This window comes from Ochotona princeps, chromosome 24 (genome assembly GCF_030435755.1).
Source record: "Ochotona princeps isolate mOchPri1 chromosome 24, mOchPri1.hap1, whole genome shotgun sequence".
Lineage (NCBI taxonomy): Eukaryota > Metazoa > Chordata > Mammalia > Lagomorpha > Ochotonidae > Ochotona > Ochotona princeps.
Window position 1 is genome coordinate 7,455,279 of NC_080855.1, and position 12,028 is coordinate 7,467,306.

Here is a 12,028-nt window from a genome sequence, read left to right on the forward strand (position 1 = left end):
GGTCTGGAGTTAGCTGGGGCCCACATGGCAGCACGGGTGGTTAAGCCGCAGCTCGCCCTGCCAGCGTTCCAGTCCCAGCTACTGCATTTTCAGCTAGCTCACTGGTGGTGCCCCCAGGAAAGCAGTGAAGCACAGCCTGGTGCCCTGGGCCCTGCGCCCACGTGGGAGACCTGGATGGCACGCCTGGCTCTGGCTGACTTGGCCCTGGCTACTGGAGCCACTTAGGGAGTGAGCCAGGGGATGGAAGAGCTCTCTATCTCCTTTCTTTCTCTGTCACTCAACCTTTCAAATAAAATAATTTGAAAATCTTTTTTTTAACATAAAGATTTATTTATTTTTATTTGAAAGGCAGATTTACAGACAGAAGGAGAGAGAGGGAAGAACTTCGTTGGCTGATTCACTCTCCGAGTGGCCGCAGTGGTGGAGCTGAGCCAATCTGAAGCCAGAAGCCCCCTTAGGGTCTCCCATGTGAGCGCAGGGTCCCAAGGTTTTGGGCATTCCTCCGCTGCTTTCTGCTTTCCCAGGCCACAAGCAGGGAGCTGGATGGGAAGTGGAGCAGCTGGGACATGAACTAGTGCCCATATGGGATCCTGGAGCATGCAAGGTGAGGATTTAGCCACTAGGTCATCGTGCTGGACCCAATAATTTGAAAATTAAAAAAGAGAGAGAGAGAGACTCCCCCGCTGCCCAGCTCCCGTCTTGGTGCTCACACCTGTCTTCCTCCTGCAGGGAACGAAGGTGACAACTTCTACGTCATTGACCAGGGAGAAGTGGACGTGAGTGCCCCCGGCTGCTGGGGACAGTGGCTCCTGTTCCCACACCTCCTCCTGGGCGCTGTTCCCTTTGTCCCCTACAAACCAATGGGAGAGGGCTGAAAGTGCGGTCAGGGATGGGCGCGAGTGGGGGTGGGCCAGCAGCCGGGGCTGTGTGTCCTCTGTCCTCTGCCTCCACCGGCCCCAGGATGAGAGGAAGGGAGTGCTTGTGTTCAGGCCTGCCCACTTTGGGGTCCTCCTTGGTTTGCCTTGCTGACGGAATCCCAGGCACCTGCCCCAGCGGCCCCTGCCCATAGCAGAGCAGGGGTTGATTTCTGTTCGGCTTGGGCCCAGATGGAACACCGTCATTCCCCACCTGCACCCCACCCCCTTTGTGCTGGCCTGGGCAGCCTCATCCCTCTACACCATCTGCCCTCTTAACACACCTGCCTCCCTTGGTCTCTCCACGGCACCCGCCCACTTCCTTCCAGGGTCACAGCTCAAGTTCAAGTTCACAGTAATGTGATTTTTTTCCTATGGCCCTTTCTGTGGTCCATGAGATGAGTCCCCAGATGCCCACTGCTACCCTTGAGGGCCCCCCGAGTCACTTAGGGGCAGGGACTTGGGCTGGGGATGGTTGGTGTGACTGCCACACCTCCTCCCTTACCACAAACTGCCACCACCTGCCCTGAGCCGGCCCTGCCAGCCGCTGTCCAGCTGACACCACGCCCGGGCCCTGGTTGAGCTATTTCAGGGCTGCGCCTCCGTGCAGCGCTATTCTGGGGAGGCCCTTACTCATGGCTTTCCCCTCGTAGCAGTCATCGCTGGAGTTCTGGGAACTGGGGCAAGCCCGTTCTGCTTCCGAAGCCAGACGCTCAGGAAATGATTCATATTCATCTCCTGCGAAGGGCGCACGCACAGTGCCTGCCGGGGCCTCTGGGTCACAGTCGCCGGCCCCGTGCTGGCTGCAGCAGGGGGGTTGGGCAGGCCCCCACATCTGGGGTGGGGACTGTCGCCCTCCTGGACCGGAGCACACCCAGGGCTGCCTGGGGTCAGGGAGAAGTGCCCGGAAGCAGCCTAGCCCTGGGCTCGGCTGCAGGTCACAGCTGTCTCCTGCTCCTCACTGCGGGTCAGAAAAAACCCACCACAGGAAACAGAGGCGACAGGGGAAGGGAGCCTAGTCCTCTGCCTGGCTCTGCCTGGGAGCCGGTGCTTGGGGCACCTGGGTGGGATGGGCCCGCCCGGGAGACAGGGTGGGATGGGTCCACCCGGGAGGCAGGGTAGCTCTCTGGAGCTGCTGGCCTGGGGACCTTGGCCTGTCCCGATTTGGACCAATGGTTTGCCCACTTGGCCCTGACCTTATACCAGCAGCTTTAGTGACACTCAATGCTTTCTCTTTGCCGACCACTTGTGAGCCCTATTTGTCACCCAACACCCACAGGAGCCCCACTTGTCACCCAGCACCGCTGGGAGTTCCAGGTGTCACCCAGCACCCACGGGAGCCCCTGTGTCACCCAGCACCTACAGAGCTCCACGTGTCACCCAGCACCCATGGGTGCCACCAGTGTCACCTAGCACCCATGGGAACCCCCAGTATCACTCAACACCCACAGAGCTCCATGTGTAACCCAGCACCGACAGGAGCCCCAGGTGTCACCCAGCACCCATGGGGGTCCTACGTGTGACCCAGCACCCGTGAGAGTCCCAGTGTCACCCAGCACCCACAGAAGCCCCAGGTGTCACCCAGCACCCATGGGGGCTCCCGGTGTCACCCAGAACCCACGAGGCTCCACGCATCACCCAGCACCCACGGAGTTCCACGCATCTCCCAGCACCCATGGGGTTCCACGTGTCACCCAGCATCCACGGGGGTCCCCAGTGTCACTCAGCACCCACGAGGGTCCCAGGTGTCACCCAGCACCCACGGAGCTCCAGGTGTCACCCAGCACCCACGGGGTTCCACATGTCACCCAGCACCCACGGGCTCCCAGTATCACCCAGCACCTATGGGACTCCAGGTGTCACCCAGAATCCATGGAGCTCCAGGTGTCACCTAGCACCCACGGAGCTCCAGGTGTCACCCAGCACCCATGGGGCTCCATGTGTCACCCAGCACCCATAGAGTTTCTGATGTCACCCAGCACTCATGGGACTCCATGTGTCATCCAGCACCCATAGAGCTGCTGGTGTCACCCAGTACCCACGGGCTCCACGTGTCATCCAACACCCACGGGGGTCCCCGGTGTCACCCAGCACCAACGGGGCTCCACGTGTCATCCAGCACCCACGGGGGTCCCCGGTGTCACCCAGCACCCACGGGACTCCACGTGTCATCCAGCACCCATGGAGCTCTAGGTGTCACCCAGCACCCACGGGGGTCCCCGGTGTTTCCTTGGGCCTGGGGGAGCCCCTCCCTGCCCTGTGTCAGACTGTGGGAAGGAGAGGATTCTGCCTGAAGGAGACGACCAAGGGGAACAGGACATGGGCAGCCCTCTGCCCTGTGCCGGTGTCCACAGCCACTCTGCTGCCTGTCCCTGAGCGAGCTTCAGGGTCCCGTCCGGCCCAAACCTTCCCTGCCCAGGCTAGTGCCTCCTGGCTGCTGGGCTCTGCCGGGTCCCTAGGTGCCCACACTGGGTCCAGTTGCAACTGGTCCTTGCAGGCAGCACATGGACCCTGCTGCTCAGCCCTGGAGTTCACTCCTGCTCACTCATGCAGGCCACAATCCCTACCTGCCCAGGACGGAGACGTGCCACCCAGGGGTGTTCCTGTTCCTGTTCCTCTTGGAGGCCAGCACAGCTCATGGGGTGGGAGCTGGGTGGTCTGCAGGTGGAGGCTTCCTTACCCTAAGTGTGCCCCAAGTGTATCACAAAGGAGGGGAGCCTGTGGTCATGGCCCCTGCCCAGGACTGTGACTGCCCAGGCTGGGCAGCCAACAGAGCCCCTCCTCATTGCCACAGGACTCATCCCCCTGCCTTCAGGGGCTGACTGTGAACCCTGGGGTCTGATGTTGCTAGTCCCCCTGACTCTGCACCCTGGGTCTGTCACCCTTCCAAAAAGGATGAATACGGGGAGGAAGGGAGCTGGCTCCCCACCCCCAGGGTGTCCCCGACACGCAGGCACCCCCAGGATGGGCTCGGCTGCTTCCCGCTGAGTTGCGTCCTCACTGGCTGCCTGCCCAGCCTTGGCACACTCGGGTTGTCTTAGGAAGGGAAGAGGTGAGGTCACCTTCACAGAACCGGAATTCCCCAAATACAATGTCCTGGTGGCAACGGGCCCCTCCCTGCCTCCCCGCTCCAGGCCTTGGGGACAAAGGCAGCTTTTAAGGCCCGTGCTGGACCCCGGCTGGCCAGAGCCAGGATGTCTGGGCACCGTGGGTGGATGCCCGTTTCCTGGCTGCAGCTGCAAGGGCACTAGGCTGTGACTTACGGGGCCCGCCTGGCCCTTCCGTCAGTCTCGTTGGAGGACCCCGGACAGCGGTCACTGTGAGGAGGAGCCCCTGTGATGTGAGAGTGCCCCCCACAAGCAGGACCAGGTCACAGGGACAGGCGGCCAGAGAGGTTAAGCCAGAATGGACTGGCCTGAGGAAGGCTGAGCGTGCAACAGGGGTGCCTCTTGAACTCCTGGGCACAGGGACGTGTGGTCCGCCAGCCCTTCTGCCTGCCCCTCACCTTTGCTCAAGACCCAGTCCTGCCCAGTGCTCCGCTGCTGCCTAGGCGTCTGCTGTCTCCGCATGACTGGGCCCGGCCACGGGGGCTGCCTTCTGGGAAGGTCCCCCTGCGTGTGTGCAGCTTTTCAGCCTGCGGCTGACCAGCACATTCCCCGGGACAGGAGTCTCCCGTGCACTGTAAATCCATGCTGTGACCGAGGGCACCGAGGGTCAGAGCATGAATAAAACGGTGGGTGCGGGGTGAGGGAGCTGCGTGGCTGACCCTGCAACCCTGATGTGGCCCATGGGGGCCTCCTCTCGTTTTTCTTCTAAAAGAAAAAACACAAAAAACGAAACAGAGCAATAGGCAGGCCCTGTGCGTGCCAGCTGGGTGGGGCCGACAATGCGCCGGGGAGCGGTGACAGAGGCCAGTGTCCCGAGAAGGATGGCCCCTTTGTCCTCGGGGAGGTGGCCCGTCCGTCCGTGGGGCCTGCACAATGGTTTCTTCTGACTGCCTGGCAGGGGTGGGGTGGAGGGGGGCGGTTCTCGGGACCTTGGGCTTTGTAGGGAGGGAGGGGCTCTCTGACTGTGCCCCGCAGCAGCCACCGCCCTGCACCCCAGGAAGTTGAGGGGTGCAGCTGCCATGGCTGCACCAGGTTGCTGGACATACCCTTCATCCTGGGGCCCTGTGCTTGGCAGTAGGTGCTGGCATCTTGCCACATGCCAGGGGTGTCCTCATGGTCCCTTACTGTGTGCATCATGGGACTTGGGCTCTACCTGGACCCTCCCCAGGGGCACATACTTGTCCAACTTCATGTCCCTGAACCCACCTGCATGACTAGTAAGAGGTCTTTGTCCGGGATGGAGGATGGCGTGTGTTCACAGTGGCCAAGCCAGCAGGCTAGTCACCTGTTCCACCGTCAGGTCCACGTCTCCTCCAGATGCCATGGTGCCCCATTCTCTCCAGCATTGGCCCGCCCTTGGGTGTGGACATATCACCTGGTGGCCCTTCTCGGTGGGGGGAATCTGGGTGTTGTCGGGGTGTGGATAAAGAGCCATTGAGTCTCGTCACTCAGCCCCTGCCTCTTCTTTCGGTTGGGAGCCATTCTTTGGGGCCCTGAACTTACTGGGAAATAAAGAGGGCCCAGTGGCTGCATAATGGACAATCTGCCCCATTCTGCGTGAATGTGGCCGCGTTTGCCTTTGCACAGGGGCTGCACTGTGCAGGGTATGTCCTGAAAGGGGTCTTGTCGCAGTCCCTGCTCGGGCCACAACGGTTCCGGTTCAGGCCCTAGCCCTTGGTGCTGGGGCACTGGCCATGGGCTGGAGGGATTGATCATCAGAACAGCCAGCACGGAGCACCGTGGTCCCAAGGCCAGGAGGGTGCACCTGGCCCCCAGCCGTGCGCACTTGGGGTGTCGTCTCCCAGGCACACCATGCTGTGTTCTGGCCACAAGCTGGATGGGAGTTCCATGGGGGAGCTCAGAGGCCCTTGCCTGTCTCCTGCTCTGAGTTTGTTCCTGAGCTTGCGTGGGAGTGCAGTCCCCCGAGTCCCTCAGCTCCAGGGCTGGACACCACAGCCTTGTCACAGACACGCCCTGACCCTCCACATGCCTGTATCCCACCCCAGGTGTACGTGAACGGAGAATGGGTGACCAACATCAGTGAGGGTGGCAGCTTCGGGGAGCTGGCGCTCATCTATGGCACTCCCAGGGCCGCTACGGTGAGAGCCAAGACGGACCTGAAGCTCTGGGGCATTGACCGCGATAGCTACCGGCGCATCCTCATGGTGAGTGGCACCCTGGCCGGGAGGCTCCGCACACACTGGCCTTGGGGCTCCCTTCTGCCTTCCAGTCTGGGCGATGGAATGATCTTGGCACCCACTGATGTTGCGAGGCCAGGGCTGGGCCTGGCCCTGCCTTCTCCATGCTTCAGTTTCTTGCTCACAGCTGGGTTGGCGCTCAGCTGGTGCAGGGTGTGCATGTGTGCGTCCTCTGTAGCCTGTTGCAGAAAGCTACCTTTCCAGAGACAGGCGGTCATCCCCACCCCCTGCCCCGACACTTCCTCCCTGCCAGACGCCTCTCTGGACAGGAAGCTGCATGCACATGTACAGGAGGGAAGACTGCAGATTTATAGAAAGGCTTGTGGTAGCCCTGCCTTCTCACAGTGAGCCTGACACTGGAGGGCAAGGGCCTTGGGACAGCAGCTGCTGCATGCTCCTGGGCCAGTCGGGAGCCTGCTGTGCAGGGGGAGCTCTGACCAAGGAGGGGTGGACAGAGGCCTCACCACAGCCTGGCTACAGCTCGGAGCCCCTACAGATGCTTCTCACGACTGGACAGACTGGGCCATGGGAGATTCCTTCTGGAAGGTTCCAAGCTTGGCAGTCCTGGTCTGGGGTTCCCTTGCACTTAGGTTTTTGTCTTCCTTGGGTTGCAGCACTTCTCGAACCTGTTCTGAGCCAGGCAGCGTGACCCAGGACGACCGGGCAGAGGACAGCTCCGTAGAGGGCAGTCTCTGGGATAATGTTTGTGTGGTCTGGCCCTGCCGAGAATAAGCTACGTGGGCTGTCCAGGGGCCTCTGATTCCTCTTTAACCACTGCCCCTCCCCAGAGTGCCCCAAGACCAGGCTTCCCTGTACTCCTTGCCCAAGACCAGCTAGTGACAGTGGCAAAAACTAGACAGCTCTGTTGTGGCTGGGGGCAGGGAAGGGTCCAGTCTGTGAGGTAGTTGTGGGGAAGCTTGGAGAACTCAGGAATGAAGGCTTTTATGGTCAAGGAACATGGCATGGGTCCCCTCAGGACTTGCCCCTTTGCAGCGTGAGTTCCATTAGGACAGGCCCCTTCAACCTGTGAGTCTCCAGTCAGGACAGGCCCTGTCACGCCTCATACCCCTGGTCCTGTCAAGACAGGCACCTCCATTCCATGGTTCCTGTCAGGACTGGCCCCTCACAACAGGGGTCCTCTCGGGATCCTGTTATGACTGGCCCCCTTACACTGCGGGCTCCATCAGGATCAGCTCCCTTCTAACAGCATCAGCCTTGCATACGTTGGGTCCCGTCAGGATCAGACCTCTCAGGCCGCAGGTTCTATCATGGCTAGACCCCTCACGCTGAGGGTGCTGACAGGACTGGCGCCTTCCTGCCACCTGGGCTCTCGTACCCCAGGTTCTGTCAGGATTGGCTCCCTCACTTTATGGGTCCTCCTCATTCCATGAGACTTGTCAGGACCAGTTCCCTCAGTCGAGTCCTGTCAGATGCAGGCACCTCAACTCCCTCCTGTCAGTATCAGCCCTACACGCCTCGGGTCGTATCAGAATCAATCCCCTCACACCACAGGTCCTGTCAGGCTTGGCTCCTACACACTCCAGATTCTATTGCCAACGGGTCCCTCACACTATGGGTCCTGTCAGGACGAAGACCTGCACTCTGCCAATTCTGTCAGGGTCCTGTCAAGACTGGTTTCATCACACCACAGGTCGTCAGAACCAGGTCCCCCATACCACAGATCCTCTCACGACAGGCCCCTCATACCCTGGATCCTGTTAGGAACAGCCTTTCATGGCATGTGTCCTGACAGGACCAGGTCCCTCACACCCCAGATCCTGTCACACCCCACAGCCCGGATCCTGTCATGACCAGCATTACACCCATACCCTGGGTCCTGTCACAACTGGCTCCCTCACACCCAGGGTCCTGTCACAACTGGCTTCCTTACACTGCAAGTCCTGTCGGGACTGGTTCCCTCACAGCCCGTACCCCAGGTCCTGTCACAACTGGCTCCCTCATACTGCACACCATGGGGCTTGTCACAACCGGCTCCATCATGCTGTGGGTCCTGTTGTGACTCTTTCCTTCACACCCTGTCACAACTGGCTCCTTCACTAGCTCCCTCATAGCCCACACCGCGGGTCCTGTCATGACTGGCTCCCGACTCCTCAGGTCCTGTCATGGCCAGTTCCCTCATACCAGATGACCTGTCGCGACCAGCTCCCTCACATTGTGTGTCCTGTTGGGACTGATGCCTTCCCACCTGGCAGCATCTGGCTCCCTTTTTGGGGTGACTGTTGTCAGGCCCAGCATGGTCGGGGGGGCCCCCCGCCTGCTGTGCTCACAGTGTGGGTAGGGCAGAGGATTCCACGCCTGCTTGCTGCTGTTTATCCGGTGCTGGGGGCCCACTCCCCTGCCATGAGGGCCCCGGGGAGTACACAGACACCTGGCCCCCGGGTTGCAAAAGGCTGGGCTCCGGCTCATTGTCTGTCTGTGTTGTAGCTTTACCAGCTGTTTTTTTTAATTGTGGCTGGAACCGTGTATTCAGGGAAGGTCTGAAGCCACGATGGCAGCTGGTGCTTCCTCTGTGTTAATTCTGGCTCGTTCTGTACCAAGAATACTCACTGCCGGGCTTGGGGCTGACAGAGCTCCCGCATCCCAGGAAAGAAAACCACAGGTGTGGCTGGTGCGGGTGCCAGAACCCTGGGCCTTCGGCCTCCGCCCAGGTCGCTTCTGGATGTGTCCATCAGTGCTGGATGCGGGGCCAGCGTCTGCCCTCAGAACAGGACTCTGGTCCAGAAGTTTCTCTGGGTGTCAGTGTCTCCTCTCCGCTGCTGCATGTTTTCCTCAGGGACAAGGGAGCCCGGCCGTGGGGAGGGCCACAGCTCGAGCCCCCTTCCCCTGCTCCGGCTGGCCCAGCAGAAGCCGGCAAGCCACTGGCCTTTTCTTTGTCTGCCCCAGGGCCTGTGTCCACCTGAACCATACTGCGGCCCTGTGCCAGGACGTGATGGGCGTGTAGACTGAGTTGGAGTGTCAGGACAGCACTGGGCACGCAGGTCAGGACAGATGTTTTGTAATGTGCCTGTACCTCTGACCATCTCTGAGCCTTCGTAGAGTGGACTGGGGGGGTCCTGGCTCCAGTGCGGTGGGCCAGGTGGGCCAGTCCCGACATCCACCTGACCAAGGCCCAGGGTCGGTGTTAAGAGTCCCTGAACCCCTAGCCAGCACCCTTTGACTGCTCTCTGACCTCCTGCCGCCTGCTCTTCCCACTAGGGTTCCCTAAGGGCAGCGAGGGGAGGGAGCCCTTGACCTGTCCCTCAGGCCTCAGTAGCCCACCCCCAGTAGCCCCCAGCTCCAGGGCAGCTCCCATGCCCAGGATAACCCACCCAGCCCCAGGGCAGCACCCAGCTCCAGAGCAGCCCCTAACCCTCCCAAGGCAGCCCTCAGGCTCAGGGCAGCCCCCTAGGCAGCCTCCCACCCCCAGGGCGGCCCTGTCTCCTCAGGGCAGTCTGGCTGATTCCTGTTTGAGGGACGCTGAAGCTGAGGCCTTGTGCCCTGGGCAGGCTCCGGTGTGGGCTGGACCTCAGCAAGCCCTGACACCAGGGCGGATGGCCACCAGCCTCACCTACACAGACTCTACAGTGGGTAGTTCTGGCCAAGCTCTGCCAAGCCCCTGGCAGCCCCTGAGACAACAGGAAGGGGGACAGGGCCCCCAGGTGCCCACGGAGTGCAGGAACCACTGGCCCAGGCCCAAGTGCTGCCTGCATCACACAAGGAAGTAGCCTTGGAGTCCTGGTAAGGCCAGCAACTCCCTGGGCCCTTGGTGGCCAACCCAGCTGTCACTCTGCTGCAGGAGGTTCCCGGGGCCGAGCACACACGTCTTTCTGCTGCTGGGTGGCCAGAGTGTGTAAAGAAGCAATGCCTTTTTTATGGCTGGTGGGATTTACAGTGCCTGGGCCCCGTCACCACAGCCCAGAGCATCCTGGCTTGCTGTGGTGGGCAGTTGTGTTGGAATGCGGTCCTGCTCGTGTTTTAGCACGTGGGATTTCCGTGGTATCTCTGTTGCTGTGGAAACCTGGGTTGTGGACTGACAGCAGGTGCAGCAGTAACTTGCACTGTTGGGGCCCGGTTGGTGAGTTTTCACAGGACTGCTGGGCTGCATTCCCAGCCCAGGGAAGCTTGAGGTGATCAGAGACCAGAACGGGAACCAGTGTGCGCTTGGCACTGCTCCAGAGCTCAGAGCTCTTGGGGTCTGGGCTCCCCTCACTGTACCACACATCGAGTGCTGCGTGTGTGTGTGCTGTTAGGCCCGCAGCCCAGACAGGGCCACCAAAGCCCTGACTAGCCCAGATATACAGGGAGGGCAAGAGCAAGGGGTGGAGGCTTGAACCCAGGGCCCCAGGCTGCCCCTGTGGAGCCCTGGGACTGGGAATGTTCCCTGGGTCTCGGAGAAGACTCCCGTCTTCCCTGGATCTTATGGCCCTGCCCCAGCCCCAGAGCGGCCTGCCCACACTGCCCTACCCTTCCAGTGTCTGCTCTGACTTGGATGAGGCCTGTGCCCCTGAGCCGGGGTGCTGCTGGCCACATAGGGCATCTGTGATTCTGTCATGAGTAGTCCCATGGCAGAGCCCAGTAGTGACAGGGGACGCCACCTTCCCCCAGGACTGCCCCAGACGTGCTGGGATGGCAGATGCCAGCTGAGGTGTTCTGTGTGCCCCTGGCTCCACCTCACACCACAGAACAGCCCGAGTCTCCCAAGGTACTCTAGGGCCATGGAGCCACAGCCCTAGCCACAGTTCTACAGGCACTGTTCTGAGCCCATGGTGGCTCAGCCCCAAGGGAGAGGGCTCGGGGCAGCGAGCCCCTGAGGTCGCAGCTTTCTGGACAGCACACACAGAAGGCAGCCCCACGTGGGTCCCTCTCTGAGCTACCGCATGCAGCCTGACACCCACCCCCGTACACACTTGCCCCTGGGAACCTGGGCAGGTGCAGCCCAGCTTTGCTCACTGCAGCTGCATGACTGTGAATGTCCTCTCCATCTGTTATGAGAAGATTGAGTGCGGTGTAGCGCAACATACACTGTGTGTGCCCTGGATACCCTGGCCAGCGCGTGGATACCATGGCCAGCACATGGGTGCCCAGGCCAGCGTGTGGGTGCCCTGGCCAGCGCGTGGGTGCCTTGACTAGCGCATGGGTACCATGGCAAGCATGTGGGTTCCCTGGCCAGCACGTGGGTGCCCTGGCCAGCGTGTGTGTGCCCTGGCCAGCGCGTGGGTGCCTTGACTAGCGCATGGGTGCCCTGGCCAGCATAAACTCGGAGAGGCTGCTTGAGCTTGCTGTTTGCACAGCGTCCCAGGTCTGGGCATCTGTGACCCTTCCCAAGCCAGGAGGCAGGGCCTGGCATGGGAGTGGCCAGGCCTGTTGGCAGAGGGCTCTGCTCCATTTCTGGTGGAGAGGAAGTGCTCTGTCCCTCTGCATTCTCAACAGGAAGCAGAGAGCTGCTGGGCTGAGCTGGCAGTGGCGCTGGTGTCCAAGATGTTGGGGAGGCAGGAGGAGGCACCCTGCTTGGAGACACTGAAGACATGGGGCCCATTTTTTTGTCACTGGCAGGGAAACTATGATCCACTGGGGACAAGGCTGGGCGTGTGGGCAGACTAGGGTGGCGGTGGGGTTGTTGGCCCTTCTCCATCGTACTCGGTAATTTGTATGACTCACCATCATTCTCCTCACCGTTACCATCCTTATCCCCTTCGCTTGGCTGATGCCCGGCCATCTGGGAACACCTGGGAAAGGCTGCCCAAACCCTGGTGCCCAGAGCGATCAGGTGTGCATAGCCGCCGCTGGCTGTGGCCACGCATGCAGAACC

General features: G+C 61.1%; 1 protein-coding gene across 4 annotated transcripts in view; it reads left to right on the forward strand.

The window, feature by feature from the left end:
* Positions 1 to 12,028, forward strand: part of PRKAR1B (protein kinase cAMP-dependent type I regulatory subunit beta) — a 40,926-nt gene that overhangs the window by 20,617 nt on the left and 8,281 nt on the right. For all 4 annotated transcript variants that reach the window (XM_004598132.2, XM_058680433.1, XM_058680435.1 and 1 more), the window contains 2 exons: positions 730 to 776; positions 6,028 to 6,186. In XM_004598132.2, the coding sequence (XP_004598189.1) occupies positions 730 to 776; positions 6,028 to 6,186 (206 nt within the window). The remainder of the gene's footprint in view (positions 1 to 729; positions 777 to 6,027; positions 6,187 to 12,028) is intronic.